The 23,027-nt window shown below is 52.3% G+C and overlaps 1 protein-coding gene across 1 annotated transcript in view; it reads left to right on the top strand.

Annotated features, from left to right (window-relative positions):
• KY (kyphoscoliosis peptidase) overlaps nucleotides 1-21,691 on the top strand; it is a 46,939-nt gene extending 25,248 nt beyond the window's left edge. The window contains exons 7-11 of the mRNA XM_025913801.2: nucleotides 1,613-1,721; nucleotides 3,231-3,348; nucleotides 11,905-12,093; nucleotides 13,356-13,546; nucleotides 17,253-21,691. Coding sequence (XP_025769586.1) covers nucleotides 1,613-1,721; nucleotides 3,231-3,348; nucleotides 11,905-12,093; nucleotides 13,356-13,546; nucleotides 17,253-18,148 — 1,503 coding nt within the window. The 3' untranslated portion in view covers nucleotides 18,149-21,691. The remainder of the gene's footprint in view (nucleotides 1-1,612; nucleotides 1,722-3,230; nucleotides 3,349-11,904; nucleotides 12,094-13,355; nucleotides 13,547-17,252) is intronic.
• The last annotated feature ends 1,336 nt before the right edge of the window (nucleotides 21,692-23,027 follow it).

The raw sequence follows: 23,027 nt of genomic DNA, 5'->3' as shown, positions 1-23,027 counted from the left end.
CAAGTATCTGTTTGAGTATCTGTCTCCAGATCTTTGGGGTGTATACCTCGGAGTAGAATTATTGGATCGTATGATTAATTCTGTTTAGCTTATTGAGGAACCCCCCCAAACCGTCCTCCACAGCAGCTGCACTGTTGTACATTCCCATGAGCCATGCACAAGGATTCTGATTTCTCCACATCTTGGAGATCTTTTTGATGACAACAGCCATCCTAGTGGCTGTGGTGTCCTGTGGTTGTGATCTGCATTGCCCTGGTGGCTAATGATGTGGAGCAGCTTTTCATCGGCCGTTTACATATCTTTGGAGAAGTGTGTATTCCAGTCTACCCATTTTAAAATTAGGTTGTCTTTTTGTTGTCGAGTTGTGGAAGTTCTCTTACATATTCTGGATTCTACACCCTTATCTGATACATGATTTGTGAATACTTCCTCCCATTCTGTCAGTTGTCTTTTCACTGTCTTAATAATGTCCTTTGATGCCCAGAAGATTTTTATTGTTATGAAGCCCAATTAACCTATTTTTTATTTTGTACCTTGTGTCTTTGGTATCATATCTAAGAATCTGTTGCCAAATCCAAAGTCATGATAATTTACTCCTGTGTTTACTTTCTTAAATTTTTTTTTAATGTTTTATTTTTGAGACAGAGAGAGACAGAGCATGTGCAAGGGAGGGGCAGAGAGAGAGGGAGGCACAGAATCCCAAGCAGGCTCCAGGCTCTGAGCTGTCAGCACAGAGCCTGACGTGGGGCTCGAACTCACAAACCGTGAGATCATGACCCGAGCCAAAGTCGGATGCTCAACCAACTGAACCACCCAGGCGCCCGTCTCCTGTGTTTACTTCTAAGAGTTTTATCATTTAAGTTCTTTTAAGTCATTGATCTTTTTTGAGTTAATTTTTATATACGGTATGAAGTAGGGAGCCAACTTCATCCTTTTGCATGTGGATATCCAGTTGTCAAGCACCATTTGTTAAGGAGACTATTCTTTCCCCACTGAATGGACTTGGCATCCTTGTCAGAAAAGTCAGTTAGCCATAGGTGTATGAGTTAATTTCTAGACTCTCAATTCTATGCCATTGGCCTATATGATCCTTATGTCAGTATCACACTATTTTGATTACTATAGTTTTGTAGTAAATTTTGAAATCCAGGAATATGAATCCTCCAACTTTTTTTTTTTTTTTCAAAATTGTTTTGACTATTCTGGGTCCCTTGCAATTCCATATGAATTTGAGGATGGGCTTTCCATTTCTGCAAAAAAGACCTTTGGAATTTTATAGGGATCGTGTTAAGTCTGTAGATTGCTTTGGGTGGTATAGATCATGAGTAGGGGCTGCTACAGCTGCCCAGCTGTCTGCCCACCTGGCTGGCCTCAGGGTCTGCAGTGAAAAGATGTGTAGCTGTAGGGCCAGTGACTCAGCTGGTCAGCCCTACCTGATATGTACAGCCCCCTACCAAAGGTTGCCCTCAGCCTAGCCTTTGTGCTTCCGGCTCTTTCCTCCTCCTCTGCCTGGAAGAAAAGCAGCACCAGCTGCAGGTGTCAGGGCACTGGGCTCTCACAGCCCTCATCCAGGGTCTGACATATGACATAGCATACCCCTCCCACTCCCCAGGTGACAGTCAAGAGTGGCCTGGACGAGCTGGTGAGCGACCTGCTCCAGGAGGCCCACAGTGACCTGGAGAGGGTCCGCGTGATCTGGATCTGGATCTGCCACCACATAGGTAGGCCCACCTGTGGTGCCACTGGCTCTAGGACTCCTTTGACGCCACTTCCTGAAGGACCCTGTTCCCAAGGGAGCCTCTCTGGGATTCCCTTGACCAGCAGTGTGTAGGGAAAGAGATGGACGGTGGAGGAGAAGGGTTCCCAGATGGCTAGGTTGAACCACCAAAGACTAATGAAGGAGGGTAAAACTCAACATGTGCTAACAGTCTCCATGAAGGGTTGTTTAGTGGCGGGGGGGGGGGGGGTGTCCCACGTGGTCATCTGCCCACAGCCCGTGACCAGAGCTAAGGCCCCTTCACTCAGCGGCAGTATTCCCTCAGTCCTGGCGTCCCGGTACACCTGCTCCACAGACCTGAGAACCCAGGACAGAAGGTCATCTCCAAGAAGGATGGGGCAGATTCATAGCTGTTGGAGAAGTTATTGCCACACCGAAGGTTTCTTTAAGTACCAGTGCCAGGAAAAGTAGGCTCTCCTCCCCCTGCTTACTGATCTCACACCAGTGACCTCAGCCACCAGTCCTCACCCCACCTCCAGGCAAGCTCAGGGCACCTGGGCCTGTGCAGCTGTCCCCAGCTCTGCACAGGACAGCCTTGGGGGTCTGACCAGCTCAAGCCAAGCCCCACAGGTGGTTGCTAGGGGGATGCTGGATGCAGCCCCTTGCAGTCGATGGAAGAGCCAGGTGGTGGGGTGGACTTCCAGTGTTTTCCTTGTGACATAACAAGCGGGGCTCTCCTGATCTGCTGCCATTGGGCCTTTCCTTTGTCCTCCCAGAGCAGCAGTGAGGGATGCCGCTTACAGCATGAACTCACTTGACACAGGTAGGATATCTTGACCATAGGGCCTGAGAGGCCATTTCCTCCCACCCCAAGCCCAGCAGCTCAGTTCAGCCTGGGTCTTGAGAGGGCAGAATCAGAAACAGAACATTAGGTAGGACTTCATTTACTGCCTGCCACCCTTACATATGTTCCCTTTGTGCCGTTAGTGGCCACAATGATTCCTGCCTCAGGGCCTCACAACTGGCCTTAGGCTGTTAGTGAATGACAAGCTGTTTGGCGGTAACTCGGAGTGCCCCCTGTGGGTCAATGTGAGGCCCTGGGGGGGTGGCTGCAACAGAGATAAACTGCTTGCAGACCTGCATGGTGGGGGTGGGAAGGGAGGGCAGAGCCCCCACCTCTAGTGCTATCTTGGTCTCCTTCCCTCCCAGCCTCTCCTTGGAGGCCGAAGGAACCAGTCAGCAGCCTCTTCTGCCAATGCCTTGTTCTTCCTCTCGCCACTGCACATTTCTCGCCACAGTGATGCTTCCGAGAGTTGACCCTGGCTGGACACGGGTTCCCTTCAGCCCACAGCAGTTTCTCCCCGACCTGAGAGAGGCCCACCCAAATGGTGCTGAAAGCACAGCCGAGGGTGAGGGTGGGGCCGCAAGCCATGGACTCCCCACCCCCTTCTCCTCTGCACCAACCTTGGTTGCCTCCCAGGACCTGTTTCTCACGGCCTCCTCTGCCCTCCAGAGTATGACATTGAGGCTGCCCAGGAGAAGGACCGCCAGGCCTTCAAGCCCACTGACATCCTGCGGACCCAGAAGACCAACTGTGACGGCTACGCTGGACTCTTTGAGAAGATGTGCAGGTACGAGAGGGGTCCAGCAAAAGGCAGGGAGCCCTGGGCTGACCACCCTGACCCATCCCTTCTCCCCTTCCGAAGCACCAAGCACCTTCACCCACATGCCAGGCCTGAAACCTGAGTTTGCAAACTCTGCTCTGGAATCCAAGTGAGTCCTGAAAAGGTCAATTTCTCCCTTTTTAACACCAGCATAATTGACTTTGTACCATCTGCCGGGCTTCACGATGCATTAACATAATGGCAGATGAATGCACTGAGATAATTTGGTTATAAAAGGCCCTTTTCCCACCTTCTCCGATCTCTGTGCAGCTGAAGGTTAGAAGAATGGCAGGTCCGGGAACAGGAGGACAATGGCTGCTGACGCCAAGGGGACTGTGAAAGCTGTCCTCAGGGCTGGCACAGGGGCCCTCTCTTGGGGGAAACAAAAGATCTCCTACCTGAAAAGATCTGTCAGTTGGAGAAGCTGAATAACTAGGAAGCAGCTTTTCTCCTGGAGCCTTTGGGCTCCACTTTCATTGCTCTGGGAACAGGCACCTGATCATGCTGCCCAGGTGGGTGACAGCAGGCGAGTAGCTGGTAAGGAAACCACTTGTGTTCGGAGATACCGTTGCTGCTTCTAGGTGACCTCGAGACAGGCTCCAGGCTGGGGGAGCCCCGCCGACCCCACAGCCTCCTGTGCCCAGTCTCCAAGGTCTGCGGTGTTCCACAGGACACAATCAGTCAGCCCTGGCCTCCTCCCCAGGGAGATGGACAGGTTCTGCCCACCGTCTCCACAGGCCTCTGGGGAGAGGGGCCCCTCGGGCACCCAGATATCAGCCCACCAGGACTCAGGTGGCAGTTCATCATCAAACCAAGCGCAGCAACAGACACTTAAGAGTCCACAGGTGGGCATTTGTATTCTGTCCTCGCTGCACACACAGCCCATTCCCGGCCTAGCACCCAGCTGTCGGGTTCCCACCCTGCAACACCACCACCAGGCATAGACATGTGCCTGCCCCCGTGTGGCTCCAGGCCTCCTGCCTGTTCCCCACTCTTCACTCCTCCCACCTCCAAGCCCTACCCCTGAGACCACAGTCCCAGAGGCAGCCAGGGCAGGTCCTGGTGCAGAGGATGCAACCCCTCTGCAGCCCATCCAGTCCGCCGGACCGGTCCTTCTGACCCCTCACATTTTTGCCCTCACTCCAGACCCGGACACCCTAACGTGCCGGCGGGCCCCTCCAGGAACCGGGACCCTCACTGACCCTCTGCCCAGACTCCCTAGGCCCTGACTTCCCGAACAGGACTACCGACTCATGCTGTCCTGTAAAGTCCTCTAAAATCTGACCTCCAGCACCCTTCCAGCCCTGCACCTGTGACACTGCCTGCACTTCCGTGTCCTCAAGCTCGCTCTGCTCCTGTCTCTCATGCTCCTTCCAGGATGGCCCCCTCCTTTTCCCTCCCTTGATGTCATCAGCACACTTTATACACAAGCTCCCGTCTTGCCTTATGCTTCTATTTAGTAATTTTTCCAAATTAAAAAAAAATACTTGTTAATGATAGATGACTTTTAAAATGCAAAGAAAAAAGAAGAAAATTCAGTTACTCTGACCATTTAGAGAGAACACTTCACATTGCCACATTCCTTTCCAGACTTTGTTCTAGCACAGATGTGTTCCCTGTGCTCACCTTTTCTTATATGTCTTATAGGTCTAATACATCTTTTATGTGTCTTTAGCTGCTCTCTATTTCTGCTTCCCCTATGAACACCCACTCAGAATCCTTCACACTGTAGGTCCTCAATGACAGGAAATGACAAGATATTCCGAGTGCAGTTGTATGAAATGGGCCTTATTCTCTTTTTAAATAACGGAATAGCCCTTAGACTGTTTTCAGCTCTATTTGTCCCTGGCATCTTTCAGAGTGTAATTTTCATCTTAGTTTGCCAACTTGAAAGCGCTCAGGACTTTTAAGTCATACAGTATATCCTTCTTTATCCACCACAAGCTTTCCAGCATGGTACAGAAAGGGTGCCAGATTTAAAGCCAGAAAGACTTTTGCAGTCCTCAGTTTACCAGTCCTTAATTTCCAGTTCTTGATTTACCACTTGTTAGTTCTGTGTTTTTTGGAAAGGCACTGAACCTCTCAGAGCCTCAATTTTCTCATCTGTACATGGGGACTGTATTGCCTATCGGCAGTTCTGTAGGGCTAGATGAGAACACGCATTTTAGAGTTTGCTCACCTAACATACGGGTTGTTTTTTCAACCTTGCCTGTCTTTCTTGAGTATGGGAGTGTTGTTGCTCTGTGGAACTTTCCTACAGACACACATAGACTCAGAAAATTGACACTTGCCTTGAGTGAACCTGTCAGCTTTTTGGCCTGGTCCGGATGCTTAACAATGGCCCTATTCTGGCCTGCAGCTGCTCATTAAAACATCCCAACATTTTACAGCATTTAAAGCTAAGTTCCAGCCTGGCAGTTAGCATGTGGAAAACTCTGCACATTGCTCAGACGTTTAATCGTAGCTCACGGTTCCCTGGGTCCCTTTAACTTTTGCTTTAAAGATCAGTAACCTCGGCCATGCATCACTTTCCTAATTCCCCGACCTTCCAAATAATTGCCGAAGGTTTGGTAAATTCATTAGCGGAGTCCTTAATAACAGAAGACATGTAATCCACACTTGCTGATTTATCCCAGCTCAGTTGTCAGGGTGGCCTCTTAGCAAGAGTAGTACCCACGCGGCCATCATTACTTCTGCCAGTCCATTCTGCCTCCCTGCAACGGCCTCATTAAAGACTGATTTAATAAAGTAATTTGGTGGGGAACTCAGATATTTTTGCAACATCCTTCACTTCCTCATCGTCTTTCCTGAGTAACTGATGGGAGTTGTTTTTGGGGGTTTTTTTGTTAGTGCTATTGCTTGTAACTGCTGGTCTGGTTTCTTTCTGATTTCCCATCATCCAGCATTAATGTCCTTTCTTCCGCCTCAATTCCCCACAGCCTTCATGAATTCTGCTTAACTTCCTTGCAGGGGCCAAGCTCAATTCCCCAGATTCCTGCCACCAAGTCAGCCTCCAGTACAGCCCCTCCCCTTGTTATCATGGCTCTAGCGCCATCAGCTATAGCAGATTTTCTAGAGACTTTTGGTAAAGCAAGGAGCCTATTACAATTTGAGGCTTTGATATTGTGGAGACTGATTGTCACCAATCCGATGTCAGCCTGTTTTGCATCCATCCTTCAGCTGTTCCCTGAGAACAAGAGCAGAGGCACACTTCTGCTCAGCACGATGTCCCAGACGATCCCAGCACAACACTTGGTTCCAAAGGCCCCGAAAGGCTGGGGATGGACCATCTTAGCCTCCCAGAAGAGGCAGATACTCTGCATAACCTTAAGTTATCCCCAGATCTGACTTTGTCATAAAAAGCCTCTGAAAGGGACATCTGAATTCCCTCAGCCTTATAGATACGCCAAAGGATAGCATTCGCAGACATGGATGACATCACCAGAACAAACCATCCTTTAATTTTGCTCAGTGCCCCAACCATACATTTATAAATTAAAACAAACCTTGGCAATCAAAACGGCTGGTACAATACAAAGCCTCCGGAACTATGTGCAGCAGGACAACTGAGTCCTGGTGCGGCTCTGGCCACTAGTTGGCTGTGTGTCCCCAGGCAAGTCGGCTTCCTTCTCTGTTCTGCTGACTCCTCACGTGTCAGAGAGGAGGCCCCTGAGATCACACCCCACAAGGCCCTTCGCAGGGTCTCAGCATGAGACTTATTACTGTGGTTATAGTTACTGACCTCACCATAAAGGCTAGTGCCAGAAAAGGCAAAGGGGACCATATAGCAGAAATAGAGACACTGTTGAATTTACAAGAAATCAACTATATAAACTGTGAAACATAAGCCATGGTTATGATTGTCCTGCTGCAGGAGAGAAATCACAAACTGTTTTTGGTAGATTCTACACTACCTTGATTGCATCAATATTAACTTTCTTGAGGACCAACGTTTCAGGGACAGCAAGGGCCTAAAACTTCTAATTCGCATATGCTTGTCCACTTAAAGTGACCATTAGGCTTAAGGTTAGTGAAACTATATTTCCAATAAAAAATTAACATTAAAAATCATGATATTTTCATCAAGATACAAAAAAGAAAGCATGCTTCATTACCTCTCCCTTGGCAACATCCCTCCCTCCCTCTCTTACTTTCCACATGATTCACACACCTTAGAGAGGAGATCAGAGTTGGGGGGAGTCCGCTATGGTCAGAGCCTGATGCCCACAGGGCACATTGCCCACCCCAGACAGTGCGGCCACCCTGCTGGGGGCCTGGCAGTGGTGTGGCTAACACAGCATTTATGGTTTTCATGGCAGGACCCTGACCATGTCTGTATAAAATAACAGTCACAGGCTGGTTCTACCACATCCTCAATCGATACCACTAGTGTTGGTGTTTTAAAAACGGTCAAGGGGCGCCTGGGTGGCTCGGTTGAGCGTCCGACTTCGGCTCAGGTCATGATCTCACGGTTTGTGAGTTTGAGCCCCGCGTCGGGCTCTGTGCTGATAGCTCAGAGCCTGGAGCCCGCTTCGGATTCTGTGTCTCCCTCTCTCTCTGCCCCTCCCCCACTCATGCTCTGTCTCTGTCTCAGAAATAAACAAACATTAAAAAAAATTTTTTTTTAACGGTCAAAAGGAAAACCCAAGATTCTGCAGCCTGAGGTTATTAGGTAGATGTTGTGGGATGCTATTTTGGTCTCTAAGATGGCTGGTCAGATCTCAGTAATAGGAGGTGGAAACATTTCTGTCCCTTCTTCAATGCTCTTCTAGATCTTTCTAGCGAATTCCTCTTCCTTTGGTCCCCTAAAAGGGCTGTGTTCATCACTGGCATTTTAGTGATGGTGCACATACTTGCTCCCCTTACAACTATGAGCGCATCTCGGGCAGCCAGTGAACTTTACTTTTACAATATTTTATTACGCTATAGTATTTATCATGCTATGAGATATGATATTATTCCCTGGTGCCTGGTACAGTGCTTTTCACATAGTGTACACAGCCAGTGATCTTCTGGTAACATGAAATGGCCGTGGGTCATCCTGACTAGCACCCAGCAGCTGGAATGACTAGTTCCACTATTTTGCATGAGAATTATGGATTATTAACAGTAATGCCTTATGACTTCTTTGTCCAATTCATCTTGCATATTGCTGCCAGGTAACAAAATATCCTCCTATCATAGTCAAGCATGGCATAAGCCTACAGCTGAGTTTATTTTTTCCTCTTTGTTCTGCCCCAGGCATTCCCCATGGCCTTCCCAGTTTCTGTTCAGCCTGTCACAGAATTAGCCCCTAGAGATCAGTTCATGCCAACCTTTCTTTTTGCCCGTGATGGGCCTGGCAAGGTCACACTGGAGGCGACCGTACAGCTGAGACGGAGCCCTGATCCCCTGGCTCAGCCCAGAGCCCACCCATCCCGCCACCCAGTTCTGCCTCCTTCCGCCCTTCGCAGGCTTGGGATTGAGCCCACTGCTCCTCCCCCACTTGGGTCTCAAATCCTATCTCCACCCCTCAGTGGGAGGGTACCCGCAGGTCCACTGCCTGGGACACGCTTCTCCCGGGAGGGCATTCAGGCTGAATTCCAGTGGGCCACACTGCCCGCAGCGGCACCTGGGCCGTTGCCCTGTAACATGTGGGGGCCGTGTGGACGTTCAGTGCTCAGCTTCCTTCCTGGACTGCAGGGGGCTCTGGGGCGAGACGGGGCCCCAGTGGGTGGCTTGTCCAGAGTGTACAGCCTGCCTCAGTCAACTTACCCCTCGCAGGACTGTTCCCAGGGCTCCACGTATCCCTCCACATGCTCCTTCCTGCAAGTGAGCGCGCACGGACGTTTCTGGGCAAGAAAGGAAAATAACTCACTGAAGAATGCAATTTCAAGTAGTATTTATGGATTTTTTCCAATTCTAAAAGTAACACATAATCATTACTGAAAATTTAGTAGATATAGAGAAGTTTGAAATAGAAAATTACAATCACCCCTAATCGCATTTCTAGGAGACCAGGTAAAGACAGCCGCGGCTCGCTCTGCCCTCCTCCTCCGCTTCTCCCCCTACACACGCACGCACACGCACCCACACGTGCACACGCGCACGCTCAGGCCTTGCGCTGATGGCAGAGTTTTATAGGCATTTGTCAATTAACATTGTCTGGGGCGTGTCTTCCCTCACGTTTGGCACTCTCTCTGAATAGATGGAACCCCACCCTCTAGGAAAGCACCCCCTCACCCCGCCAATGCGCACCTCCATCCCACCCTCTGGCCTTGGTTTTCCCCTACCCCTCTGTGCTGCGCATTTTCTCTAAGACCTCAAACATGTTCAGATCCCCCCACCCCAGAGAGGCACCCCCCCTTCTCCTCCTGCAGCTAACGAGGCAGGGGGCTCTCCAGAAGCACTTTCTCTCCTCCTGGGGGCTTCTCCGCTCCTCCTCCACCCGCAGCTGCCTCCTGTGCCTCCTGCCCCAGGGCCACCCTTTTGCTCCAGGAGTGGGTTTTGGCTTTTACCAGCAGGAAAACCTGACATCAGGATCCAGTCCCTCTTGCTCCCTGCCCCCATTCCCCCACGTGCTCCTGAAACCCTTCCCAGAGGGCTTCGCTGCTCTGCTCGTGTGGCATTTCTTAGGCATTTCTGGGAGGCCTGGACCCGCTTCTGTGAGGCCGCAGGCAGAAGGGCAGGCCTGCCCCCTGCAGAGGAGGAAAGCTCAAGCAGACATGGGAGCAGCGGTTGTCATGTGCAGGCGAAGCAGCACCTTGGCAGGGTGGGAGGTGGAAACGCGCAGGCTCCCCATGTCGGCTTCACAGACTTTCTCAACAAATGACAAGTAATATTTAGATACATAATATTTCATCCAATATTCTGATGTGGGGTTTTTTGGTTTTTTTTTTTGTTATTTTTTTGTTTTTTGTTTTTTGGGTTTTTTTTAGAGAGAGAGAGAGAACATGAGCAGGGCAGGGGCAGAGAGAGAGAGAGAGATAGAAAAAAATCCCAAGCAGGCTCCCCACTGTCAGCACAGAGCCTGATGCTGGGCTCAAACTCACAAACCCCGAGATCATGACCTGAGCCGAAACCAAGACTCCACGCTTAACCAGCTGAGCCACCCAGGTGCCCCCAATATTCGAATTGCTAATCAAACATATATTTTTAGAGGGAATATTTCCCGTTCCTGTGATGAATGCAGAACCATTCCCCTGCTGGTTACCTGGAGAGGCTGCGTGGCCCTCTTTTGGAAGGCCCCTGAGCCTGCAGGCCTGGTCTGCAGAAGGACCCTGGCCCTGGCCACCAGGGACCACCGGGCCTGATCCACACCCACAGTACAGAATTGCTTCATATGAGGGGAGTGCAGACTCAGCGGGTACCTTGCATGATACTCAAAGGAGCTACATTTGAGGGGCCACCATGAACGTCCTGGATAGCATGCACTGTGTGTTTTTTATACCCATCTGCCACAAGTGAAGGAAAAGGGTCATGAAGAAGGAGCACCTTTCTCTAATTCACACAAAGGCCCCCAGGAGAGCTAGCACAGGGTGTCCCCGGGGTCAGAGTAGCGGTCTACACTGGTAATTGCCATGCAGTGGGCAGGGCCACTGAAGAGGAAGTCCAGCTGGTCATGGAGGGACTCTCAGGGCTCTTGCTTTGGCCTTGGGGTGGTGCCTCAGGGTTTCAGCTGTAAATGCCCAGGTTGTAGCTTGCATGATTTCTGTGGTCCCCACAGGTGACCAGCATCCATCCCCCCACTGTCCAGGCCGCAAAAAGTGGTGCCACCTAGGTTGTGAGCTCTGGGGGAACACATTCTCAGGAGGGTGGAAAGCTCAGGTTGAGTGAGCGGTCAACATTTTCACCCCCAAAGGACATCCACAGGGGACTCTGAAACTGCGGCCAGGGCAATCAGTCATCAAATGAGCTTAATGCACCGCAGTGGCCCTGGCAGTCAGCCCTGAGTAATCTTAGCAACGGGCCGGTCCTCTCCCAGTCAGGGCTGGAGACACTGGCTGCCCCACCCCAGGTGTCCCCACACAGGTGTCCTAGGGCGGTGTCCGCTTTCTTCTGTACCCTCACATCCAGCACCCCTCCCTGATACTGGTCACCTAGACCAGCTCCTCAGTCACCTGTTTAGAGCTGCTCTGGTTCTTCAAGAACATCGTCATTTCCTGGGTTTCCATGTTCTTGGGGTGACCCTCACCATTGCACCCACTGTCCTCCGGAAGAGCTGCAGGTGAAGCACCAGGCAGGTTCAGTCCAGGGAAGGATGTTTCAGGAGTCTTTAGGGATGCACAGGCAGTAGGGACTAAAGCCAGTCTCTGCAGGTAGGACCCACCGACCCTGTGCCCCCCCATCCCCCAGCCCTGGAAATAAAAGCCCTCAGGCCATCTGTATGTGGCTTGTGAAAGGCAGGGAAAAGGAAGGGGGGGGGGGCAGGGAACTGACGGACAGCAGATATGTCTGAGGCCTGGGGCTGTGGACAGACAGACTTGTGGGGGAGGGGCAGCGCCAGCAGGAGCCCACCTCTCAGACCCCCTGTCCCACCCTCAGGATCGCTGGAGTGCAGTGCATGACCGTGCCTGGCTACTCCAAGGGCTTTGGCTACCAGACAGGACAGAGCTTCTCCGGGGAGTTTGACCATGCCTGGAATGCTGTGTACCTGGAGGGGAGATGGCACCTGCTGGACAGCACCTGGGGCAGCGGCCTGGTGGACTCTGCCACCTCCAAATTCACCTTCCTGTAAGTATAAATCTCAGTTCTGTTGCCTGTCTGCTTGGTGGACATGGGGGAGGTGCCAGGTTGAAGCAGCGGGTAGACAAGCCAGGTGGATGGGGAAGGTGGGCTCTGCTTGCTGCTGGCCACTCCCGCCCTTCCTCCAGCTCTGAGATGAGCCAGCTCCAAGCCGACAGTAAGGGTCCAGACATTTCTGTCACCTCACCCTCCACCTGTGAAAATCCCTCCTCTGGCTCCCGGTTGCCCCCTCCACCCAAGTTCTAAAAGCCCAGCATTTGCCCACAGGCCGTATGGGAGAGGAAAGGCGGGGCTGAGAAACTTCTTTAGCAGTCTGTAGATTCCCTTCAGGCCTTTGGCCCATTGACCGTGTTACAGCTCTCACTGGGATGCCAGAATTCTCTTCCTGGTGTCTGCTTCCACCAGACACCAGGGTTCCTCCTCCTCCTCTCTGGGCTGAATGCAGCCACATCGTATCTGTGCGGAAGGGGTTATGGCTTGTAGGAAGGGGTGCTGTGGGTGCACAGAGTCACCGTGAGACACGGTGGGGTAGGGTGGCAGGGTGCATGGCGCTGGAGCATGTCTGTTCTCCAAGGCTTTGACCAACTGTGGTTTTAACCTAAGGCCATGACATTCATCCTGGATCATAAACTCTCTGCAGCTCAGATTCTTTTTTATCCAGAAAAATGAGAGCACTGTCTCTGATTTTTGCAGTTTAAATCTCTACAGTTCTGCACACAGACCAAATATAAGCCAAGAGTGAAGCATCCCCATCTCAGATGAACCTCCCAATTCTTCTCTTGTTCCCTATCACTAACCTTTAGAGAGCCATGTCTCATTGGCCCCAGGGACCAGAGGAGGGCTGCCCACCCAAGACCTTCCCTGCCTGCCGGCCTTCCACCCCACTAGCTGCACCTGATCCATTGGTTATGCCTTTGCTCCCTCAAATCTGTTTGGCTTTGAGACTAGCAGGAGCCCATTCCCCACCTAGACAGCCCCAGTGGACTATGGTCTTCTCTTAAAAGGGGCCTCAGATCCTGCCATGGCTCCTATTTCTGGAAGCAGCCACTGAGGGGCCATCTGCAGTGCCCATGTTAAGACTGGAGATAGTGGCCCTTCCACTGGGTTGTTGGCAGGGCCCCTACTGTGGATATGCTAGGCAAAAGAAGGCCCCAGAGATCCCCCTGCGAGCCCCCGCCTCCTTCTCCACAGAGCTGAGGCCTATCACCCCACATGGCTACTGACCAGCTTCCCCCTTCCCCAACCTCTAGCTACAATGAATTCTACTTCCTCACCCATCCTGCACTGTTCATCGAGGACCATTTCCCAGACAACAAGAACTGGCAACTGCTCAAACCTCCTCAATCTCTGAAGCAGTTTGAGAACAACATGTACCATAAGAGTGAATTCTACAACAAAGGGATGCTGAGTGCCCACCCAGAGACTTCGGTGATCAAAACAGGTAAGCCCAGAGCAGGTGGCCAGTGGGGTAGCAGCAGGGACAGAGCAGCCTGCTCTGTACCTCAAGGCATCCGGGCCCCCAGGGGACTGCCAGGGGCCGTGAGCTTGCTGTAAGCTGTATGTATGTGCAGGTGCTACTAAGGCAGCCAAGGCCAACAGGGTATCAGGGCAGGACGCAGCCATAGGTCACATTTGCAGGGACAGATGCCTGAGCACACCTACGCATCCTTGCGTAGGAAGTCCTTGGGTTTCCCTAGCCCCTGAGGGCCACACTCACACCCCAACCTGTCAGCAAGTCAGGACTGAAGGGTCCGTAGCTAGGTGAGTCTCTCCCAGTGCCCACAGCAGGGAAAGGACTGCCTCAGGCCTGGCTGTACCCACCTCCCAGTTCAGGTCCTCGACAGAAGCTCACTAGCCTGCTCTGTTGTTCCAACCTCCTGGAAAAGAGGACGTGTTGGCCCAGCCAAGCTGGGATCTGTGTATCAGTGGTCTAACCGGCTAGTGGGGGAGCAATGGGGGTCTCCCAGGACAGAGAACTGGAGGAGGCTTTGTTACGGGGAGTGGCTGCCGAGCTGGGTCTTGGGAGCTGGAAGAGAGCAGGCATCACAGTACACAGGGACAGACATGCACTGGCAGGACACAGCAAGCCCTCCAGCACCCCTAGGCTAGGGCTGGCTCCAGAGGAAGAGCCTGGCTTCCTCGGCGCCCTTCCCTCACTAGCCCAAATGCCCCTTGGCTCTGCTTCCCTCCTGGAGGCAGAGTCCAGCCTTTCCCAGCCAACTTCCCTGGGAGTAGGCAGTGCAGGACACCCAGCTGAGCTGTCCCATGGCTGACCTGGACTGACCTTTGCTCCCCGGATCCCCACAGTGGCCTCGGGCACCCAGCCTGGTGTGTTTGTGCGCTCTGAGGTTTACGGGGGCCACCTGTATGTTGAGGGGAGGGGAGGCCACAGAACTGTGGTCACAAGCCTCACAGGGCCGACTCCAGAGGACTTTGTCTTATGTATGTTCAAGGCCCTCGTGCCTGGTCTGGGGCTGGGAACATAACCTGGACACACTACAGGGCCCAGCACAACCCTGTCAATGCACCTGCCCCCACCCAGCCACCCACCCACCACACACTTTAGCAAAGGACTGCTGGTCAGCACCATCTCTGCTGCATGGGGCCTGGGAAGGCCTGAGCTCACACTGGCTGTTAGCACAGAGAGGTCTGTGCGCGGGTCTGTGAGTGAGCCCCACCCCACACTGCACAGTAATAGGGGTGCAGGGAGCACAGGTGTCCCCACACTCCTTCCAACTGATTTGTCCCTTCCACCTCACAGTGGTTGCCGTAACCAGTCTGCTGAGCTCTGGGCTACTTTTTTAAAACTACAAATACCTGGAGGCTCCTGCTGTTACAATAACAGCATGAGGTTGCTGTCTTTGAGAATGCATTTCCGTGCTTATATCCGATGGGGAGCCTGGTCGGTCTGTTGTGGCCCATGGAACCACAGGGAAGAATGGACCAGGCTACAGCAACATCAAATTAATAGCGGAGTAAAACTTGCTTTTGCAAGAGACACAGAACTGTAAACATTGGGTATCTTAATATACAGTAATCTCAAATTTGATTCCATATTCATGATGCATATTTAAAGAATTTTTGTTTGTTGGAGCTAGTTTTGTTAAGAGTGGGGACAGGAAGAAAGCAGAAGAGGGAAACAGGTGGGCAAAAGCAGGGAAGGAAGAGGACACAGGATGTAGGGGGTGGAATACCACTGAGATGGATGAGAGGAGGTGGAGGGAAAAGGGATGCAGGGGTGGGTCACAGGCTCCTGCAGAGTCCCTGGAGTCACCAGCCCTTATTTCAAGTCTTCCAGCCATTCAGCTCACCTTTGCCTAGAATCTGCTGGGCCAAGCACCCTGGTCCTTTCCCTGGACAGTCAGGAAAGGAGGCAGGAGTGCAGTTCCCCATAGCCCCACCCCTGCAGGGAAGACAGACATTGCAGAGAACTAATTCATTGCACTGGTGCTAAGTTTTCTGAAGGAGATGCAGAGCTACAAGAGAGGCTTCCGGGGAGCTCAACGTCACTTGAGGGCTTGGAAAAAGGCTTTTTTTTTTTTTTTTTTTTTTGCATTCTTTGCAGTCAGACATTATACTAAGGTCTTACCTGGTTTGGAGGAAAGCAGTGGAGGGAAGAAGACTGTGAAGGCTACTGGATGTGAGGAGGTGTGCCCTGGAGGATGTGAGAGAATGCCCTGTGGTCCCCAAAAGGAGGGTCCTGACTCAGGCCAGGCAGGAGGGACAGGTCTCTCACTGGTCTCCAGTTTGATGGTGACCCACACAAGTGAGCCCAAGAGTGACCAGGTATTTTCCTCGGGGTCCTCGGGCAGCCATGTGGAGGTGCTGGTTGGCACTCCACATCAGACATGAATTCCACAGGATCTCACCAGCCAACTCTCATGCAAGATGGAACAGACTGGATCTGTGAGCAGTTGAAGGCTGAGACAGCTTCTGCCCGCTGAATTGGCTTAGAAGAGGAAGCAAAGAGAGAGTAGAGATTCAACCAAGAGAAAGAAAGTAGACAAAGAAAATAGCACCAAAGCACAAAACGCTCCACAATTGATATACCAGAAAGGAAAGGGATGGCAGCAAAGATGGGGCAGTGGTCAGCGGGCTGGGAAGAGGGCTAGGCTAGAGAGCATGGTGGGTGAAAGGGGAGAAGAGCACTTCCAGGAGGGCATGCCAGCAGTCCAGACTCTAGGAGGAAGTGACTGAAGTCTTTGGAGAGTGGGGTCAGGGGCCAGAAGAGAGTTACATGGGTGGAGGGGAACTGCAGTGGGAATGGGTTGGCAGTGGAAGGTAGGGAAAGGTTTCCGCATGGAGGAAGGTGGGTGAGGCTCTGAAAGGAGCCACCGCCCCTCCCCACGGTCCCGTGAGGCAGGGAGAACCAAGTAGGGGAATGCTCATGGGCTATAAAGCCAGAGAACTGGCCACCTGTCCCTGAAAAAGTGACGAGGACAGAGGAAGACAAAACTGGAAGGCACAGGGAGAGGCAGAAGGTGGGTGGATGCAAAAGGCCCTCCCCTTCACCTTTGACCTTTCCAGAGACACAGGAGCCACGTCCATGTGGGAGGCCTGGGTGGGGGCTCCAGGAGCCAGGAGGCAGCCCCACCCCTTGAGCGCAGCCTTCGGTGGTGAACCATTCCAGCCAGGTTTTAAGGTCCTGCGTTCACCTGACAGCTGCTGACACTGTAAAGAACAGATGCCAGGAGGGGGAGGTGTGAGGCAAGACTCGAGACTGGAAGGAGACAAAGGGTGTCTCTCCAACTGGTCATGGACCCTCTCCCCTGCTCCAGAACCAGACTAAGCCTCCATGCAACCTTCATCTAATGTGAATCACCTGGGTGGGGCAAGCACATCCAGCCAGGGCAGATTTTCTCTGGAGACCCTCAGCTTTCAGCTCACTCTAAGAGAACCACCCGCAGCGTGGAGGGGAGCCCTTCCAGCGGTGTGCCGCAGCTGGCTCACATCGTGGTCGGTGACATCACTTCGATTGCTTAAAATCCATTGTGCTGAAAGTATTTACACCATGGAAGTGGGCAGCCACTAGAAATTAGGGCTTCCCCCACCCCCACCCCTCGCCCAGAGACCCAGCTGCTAAACATTTACCAGCAAATCAGCACATACTGGGCCCATCCCACCTGACCCTGGTTCTCTCTCCACAGTGAACGGGAAGGCCACTGTCACTGTTGAGAGCTGTGCCCCCACGCTCTTCATGTTTATGCTCAATGGCAAGCAGGAGCATGGGCTGCTGAGCCTCAGGAAGAACGGGATGAAGCTGGACATATACCCTCCAACCGTGGGCACCCACAAGCTGCAGATCTTTGCCAAAGGCAAGTCTGACATCTACAGCTCGGTGCTGGAGTACACGCTCAAGTGCAACTACGTGGACATCGGCGTCCGGCTGCCAGCTGAGCTGCACCAGCCCGTGGGCCCCAGCTGGTTCTCGGAGCAGATGGGCATCATGAAGCCCTCCCACCCCGACCCCATCATCCACACCAGCGACGGGCGCTGCTCCGTCAGCTTCAGCGTGGAGGAGGGCATCAGCGTCCTGGCTTCCCTGCATGGGGACGAAGGCCCCATCACCGAGGAGACACAGCGGCGCTACATCTTCCAGACGCAGCGGGAGAAGCGGGCAGAGCTCAAAGTCCAGTTGCCCCAGGCCGGCAAGTTTGCCCTCAAGATCTTTGTCAAGAAGAGGCTGGAGCCAGGCAACTATGTCTTCGTCTTCAATTATCTCCTGTGCTGCACCAACACCAAGGTGAACTGGCCCATGTTCCCCGAGAGCTTTGGCAACTGGGGGCAGGACAATGAGCTGCTGGAGCCTCTGTCGGGCGTGCTTCCTGCCAACCGGAACGTCCCGTTCAAACTGAAGCTACATGGCATCGCCAAAGCCCTGGTGAAGGGGCAGGACACGTGGCCCCTGACCCTGAATCAAGAGGGCTACTGGGAGGGCAGCTGCAACACGGCCGGCTGCCAGGAAGTCTATGTCATGGTGCTGGAGAACGCCAACCACAATTTCTACTCCTACATCCTGAAATACAAAGTGAACGCCCAGTGAGGGCCGGCACCCCAGCCACACCCTCCCAGAGGGCCGAGGCCACACTTGCCCAGGGAGAGCCCAACGGGAAGTGCAGAGAGCCCTGGACACCGAGTCTGCATGAAATCACTTCTAGGCCTCTGCCCCAGTCTCTCCGCTCTGCCGCGGGAGCTGTGATGCTTCTGTTCTGATGGCTGCACTCGGTTGTGGCGGTGGCCGAGGGGACTGAGGCAAAGGCCCTTTAGAAGAAAAAGGTGCTATGTAAATCCAAGGTATTGTAAACTGTACACCCCTGCCCAGATGCCCCCTTCTCGTGTTAATGCTGTTGTTGTTTTTATAGGGCTGATGTGGGAAAGCAGGGACACGGCTCAGGCAGAAAGCTTTTCACGTGATGGTGGGAGAGTTCTCCTCTGTGCCCAAGAGGGACCTGATCTGCAAGGCTGAGTTATTCTGAATCACAGAGCCCCTTGCAGGCAGCATCAGTGTGTCTCACCAATTCCCGGACCCCCGGGAGGGTTGCACTGCCGTTTTTTTCCCAGACCTGACCGTCTTCAGCATTCCTGCTGCCTCTTGCTCCTCAAGAGCCTTAGAAAAAAGAAGGTGTGAAGAGGGAGCTGGCTGGCCCACGATGGGCTGGAGGCTCCACAATCCCTGTGCATACCTGTGATGTGGCAACAGAAAAGTTACAAGGGGACTCCCAGTGCCCACCCTTGGGTGTCTGGGGTAGAGGGCCCGGGGGTGAAAGATGCCACGTTAGCCCTGCCACCTGAGTCTAAGGGTGAGAGACCTCCTACTCTGTGCTCCCAGAGGAACCTGAGGGTCAGTTCAGTCTAGTTAGTTGGTGGCCCTCCAGGCCCTCTCAGAGCCTGACTGCAGGCCCTGGCCTGCAGCTTTCATAAGAGGCTGCTAGAGCCTTGAGGGGGCCTTGTTGGTAACCCTAAACAAAGACCTGGGCAGGGAGGCCAGGCAGGAAGTAGTGCAAATACCGTAGTTCCAAGCAGACTCATGTAAAAACACGGTTCTGCCGGCCCCCAGTGGTCCCTACCAGCAAAGCCTGGCTGGGGTTGGGTGGGGGGACCTCCACCTGCTCTGAGAGCAGTTTCTGTGCTCGTCCATATTCCATCTCCCTTCCTTCCTTTCTCTGACATGAGAGACCCTGGGGTCCTGCCTTCCACGCTTGCTCAGCTCTGGGAGCCTCAGCTGCCCACCGGCCCTCAGCAGCACCTCAGGCCGGTGTTGCCATGGCAACAACCAAGAGGCTGGCTCCTGCAAGGGCAGCGCGAGAGGGAGGGATGGAGAGGCCTTGTGTGGTCACTGCAACACCATCCTGGCTCCTGGAGGCCCTGCAGGTGCTCCCTGTCTCCTGGCCTCTCAGCTCTGTGGCCCCTGCCTAACCCAGCACCCCCACCCTGAGAGCTGGCACTGGCCAGCACTGCCCCCACCCCCCACCATTCTAAATATCCTCAGGCTCAGCCACAGCCAGGGCCAGCCCGATGCTCGTGCCTTCATCCGCACATTTGTGTCTTCAGCAAATGTTCACGGGGCACTTAATATGCACCAGGCACTGTGCTAGATGCTGGGGTTATGGGCAGGACCAAGGGGCCCCTGCCCCTGCCATCTCAGTGCTCAGGGTGGGCAGCAGCAGCCTCCCCTGCACAGGCCTGTCTAAAGCTCCATCCCAACACGTCAGGCCATCATCTCCCCGAAGATCCCCGCTGCCACCCAGCTTGGACCTGGCCCACGGCCACGTTACAGGGAAGCCCGTCCTCTACCAGGCTGGGGGTCCTGGAAATGAAGGGAGTACACCACGAGGGTCTGAGCTCTGCCCTGGCCTATGTCCAGTCCTCTGGCAGGCTCCGCCACCCAGGCATTTGGCACTGCATCACTCAGGCCTGGAAAATGCACAAAGGCCCCAGAGGCGGAACTGCTATGCACTAAGACAGGAAAACAAGGGGAGTTTTTACACCCTGAAAACAGCCTCTTTTCACACCTTTGATTTTATGGGCTGAAAGAAATGTGCTGTGTTTTGTCAAAATAGTAAGTGCCTTCTGTGATTCATGTCACTCACTGGACCCAGAGCCATGGCTAGTCCTGATGAGAACGGCATGTATCTTTTTTTAAATAATATAATTAATACCTTCTGGAGCATGCAGAGAATGCCACCCAGCAAAACAGGAGCTGCCCCAGGAACCAAGACAAGGCCCAGCCTCTCAAAGTGTCTGCAGAGCAACCACGTGCCCCCCCCCTCCACCTTTGTAAAGACAGCTGTAGGCACAGTAAAAAATCACCTGTATTTCTTTCCACTGAAGTAAAAATACATGAAATGAAATCCAATCTTCATGAATTTTTATACGCATGCTGCTCAGGGTAGAATTCGGGGTTGCATTTTGAAATCTTTTATTCAAATCCCCATCTTTGTCTCCTGGCGGTGGGGTCCCAGCGCCTGGTGGAATGACACGGGCGCTCCCTGGTGCCCAATGTGTGGAGCTGCCGGTGAGGAAAACTGTGAGGCTGAGTCTATCACCAGGGTTTTTACGCAGAATCTGAAATATCCTGCTGAGATGTTTGTGTTAAATCCACTGGGTGCTTTCTCGTGGAATCTCGCCGCTTCCTCGTGTGCACACGGAGCACATCTTTGCTACGTACAAGCTGTGAGGTGAGCTTGGGGACTGCCTGGCAGGGTGATAAGACTCGGAATATAATATTGGGGGGTGGTTTGCCCGGGAATCACATCGTGAAATGGAAACCCTGGATATGGGACTAGAAGGGACAGCTTTCGCCGCACTCATTACTTCGCCAGTGAAGGATTGAAATTGATCAATCTCAGAGCTTTGGCTGGCACGTCCTAGGGTGGCAGACCTCAGGCCACAGGCAGAAGGGTCCAGAAGGCTGGGGAGGGTCGGGCAGTGGGAGGCAAATGGGCTACAACCACAACTGCAATTACCTTCTTCTCGCTGGTTTCAGAAATGCCAGCAGCACAGCTGGACTCCCGTTTCAATCTGATTATGATCATTGTGAGTTCCCCATATGCTACATTGTCCCACCAAGACAAACTCCTCACAGCCTGCTGAGACTAAAAGGAAATAAATAGATTAACTGAAGCATGAAGGATTTAGGCTAGACATAAAGAACTACTTCCTGTTTTTAAGCAGGAGAGACAAGTTGCCAAGAAAGTTTGTGAAATCCTCTTCTGAAAGGACTTGAAAAGTTTTCCCAGTGGTCTGGGTTTTAGATGCCATGCTAACTGGAAGGACTAAATTCTCTCTAAACCAGTGAATCCTTGAAATACACGAAGTGGCCCGCAGCAAACACAAGGCGAGCGAGGCTGCTGCATCCTTTGCTGTTAGCAGTGTGTTCAAAGGGGGTGTGCGTCTGTGTCCCACATCAGTTTATCTGGGGTCTATCATTTCTTTTCATTTGGAATAAGTAGCTGGAAATCTTAAGAGGTGATTACTTTTCATGTGTGTGTTGAGTTGTGGGGGCCAGTGGCTGTTGCGTATGCTTTCCCCACATTGTTGCTGGTGTTATTTTTCAATAAAATTTATATTCATTTTTATCCAACAATGTAATTATCGATCTGTTCTTATCACTGCTCTCACAAGGGGGGAAATAGGAAAAAACACTTTCATGTTCAAAGGGAGCCCGGGCGGGGGGTGGGGGGGGGTGGAAATCAATGTCCCATGGGTGAGGTGCAAATGCAATGTCAGGCAAATAGCTATTTCACGTTAAAGAAAACATAATTGGGTTAGCTCCAGCCCCTCTCTGGTTCACATGCCTTTGAAGAACATGAAGGCAGTGTTTCTTTCACTGAATCTTGTTTAACTTGAAAATTTTAAAGTCAATCCTAATTTCTGTTATTAGGAGGAGAAAAAAAAGTACCCAAAATGCCTATCAGCCTGCTTGTTTTGTTGTTTTCACTATATATATTTCTTGATTTTCATATCCATACAGAAACTTCCAGTAGGTTGCCTAAACAGACTATTCATAAATTAGACATTTAGGGAAATAGAGAAAATGAAAATGTAGACCTCTGAAAAGCTGCCGTAACCATGGAGACCATCCTCGTAGCTGTAGTGTGAAGGACAAAAAGAACTTGTGTTCCCAAACCTGGCCTCGTCGTGTCCCTCCCTGCTAGATCCACAAACATGAGCCCCAGCACACTTCTCCCAAGGAAGAAGGCCCACGGACAGGTAGGGCCATGTCTTTAATAGCATATGAAGGGGAAGTTAGAAGAAAGTCTCCCACATTAATAGGAGGAGGAACTCTTAAATTATTAGAACAGTCTGGAAATGCCAACCCCGAGGCTGGAACGGATGACCTCTAACGTCTCTTCCAGTCCGGAGAGTTTGTGATGCTGTGTCTTTGTGAACAAATGCTGGCAGGTGGTAGACCTGAGATTGTCAGTTTCGGAACATCTGAAGGGCCCTGCTGTGTTAAGAGCCTGCCCTGCAGCCCCCAGCAGACTGCGCTGCCAGCTCCTCTCTTGCCTGAGGGCATGGGGCTGGAGAAAACCCAGCAGCGGGACCAAAGGGAAAGCAACAGCCCCTGACAGGATGCTGCTTCTCTCTGATTTTGCAAGCAGAACGAAAGAAAACTAAAAGTCAGGGAGCAATTGGGATGCTCTCCCTTGGATGTCCCGCAGGCATCCCCAAGTCAAAAGATACTGAAGTCACTTTTCTCCCCCAAATTACCTCCAACTCCTCCTGGGTCCCCAACACAGTAAATACATCCCCATCCCCCAGGTACCTAAGTCAGATTTATGATGGTCACTAGTGACTCCTTCGTTCCCCTCAATGATGAAATCTTGTCCATTCTGACCCACTCTCCCACCCCCACATCCACTGCACTCCCACAGCTTTGCCCTAATTCAGGCCTTTGTCATCTCTCAGCCATGCTGTGG

This window comes from Puma concolor, chromosome C2 (genome assembly GCF_028749965.1).
Source record: "Puma concolor isolate L17-30 chromosome C2, mPumCon1.1.hap2, whole genome shotgun sequence".
Lineage (NCBI taxonomy): Eukaryota > Metazoa > Chordata > Mammalia > Carnivora > Felidae > Puma > Puma concolor.
The sequence above is the reverse complement of the archived record's forward strand: the minus strand, read 5'-3'. Positions and strand labels throughout refer to the sequence as shown.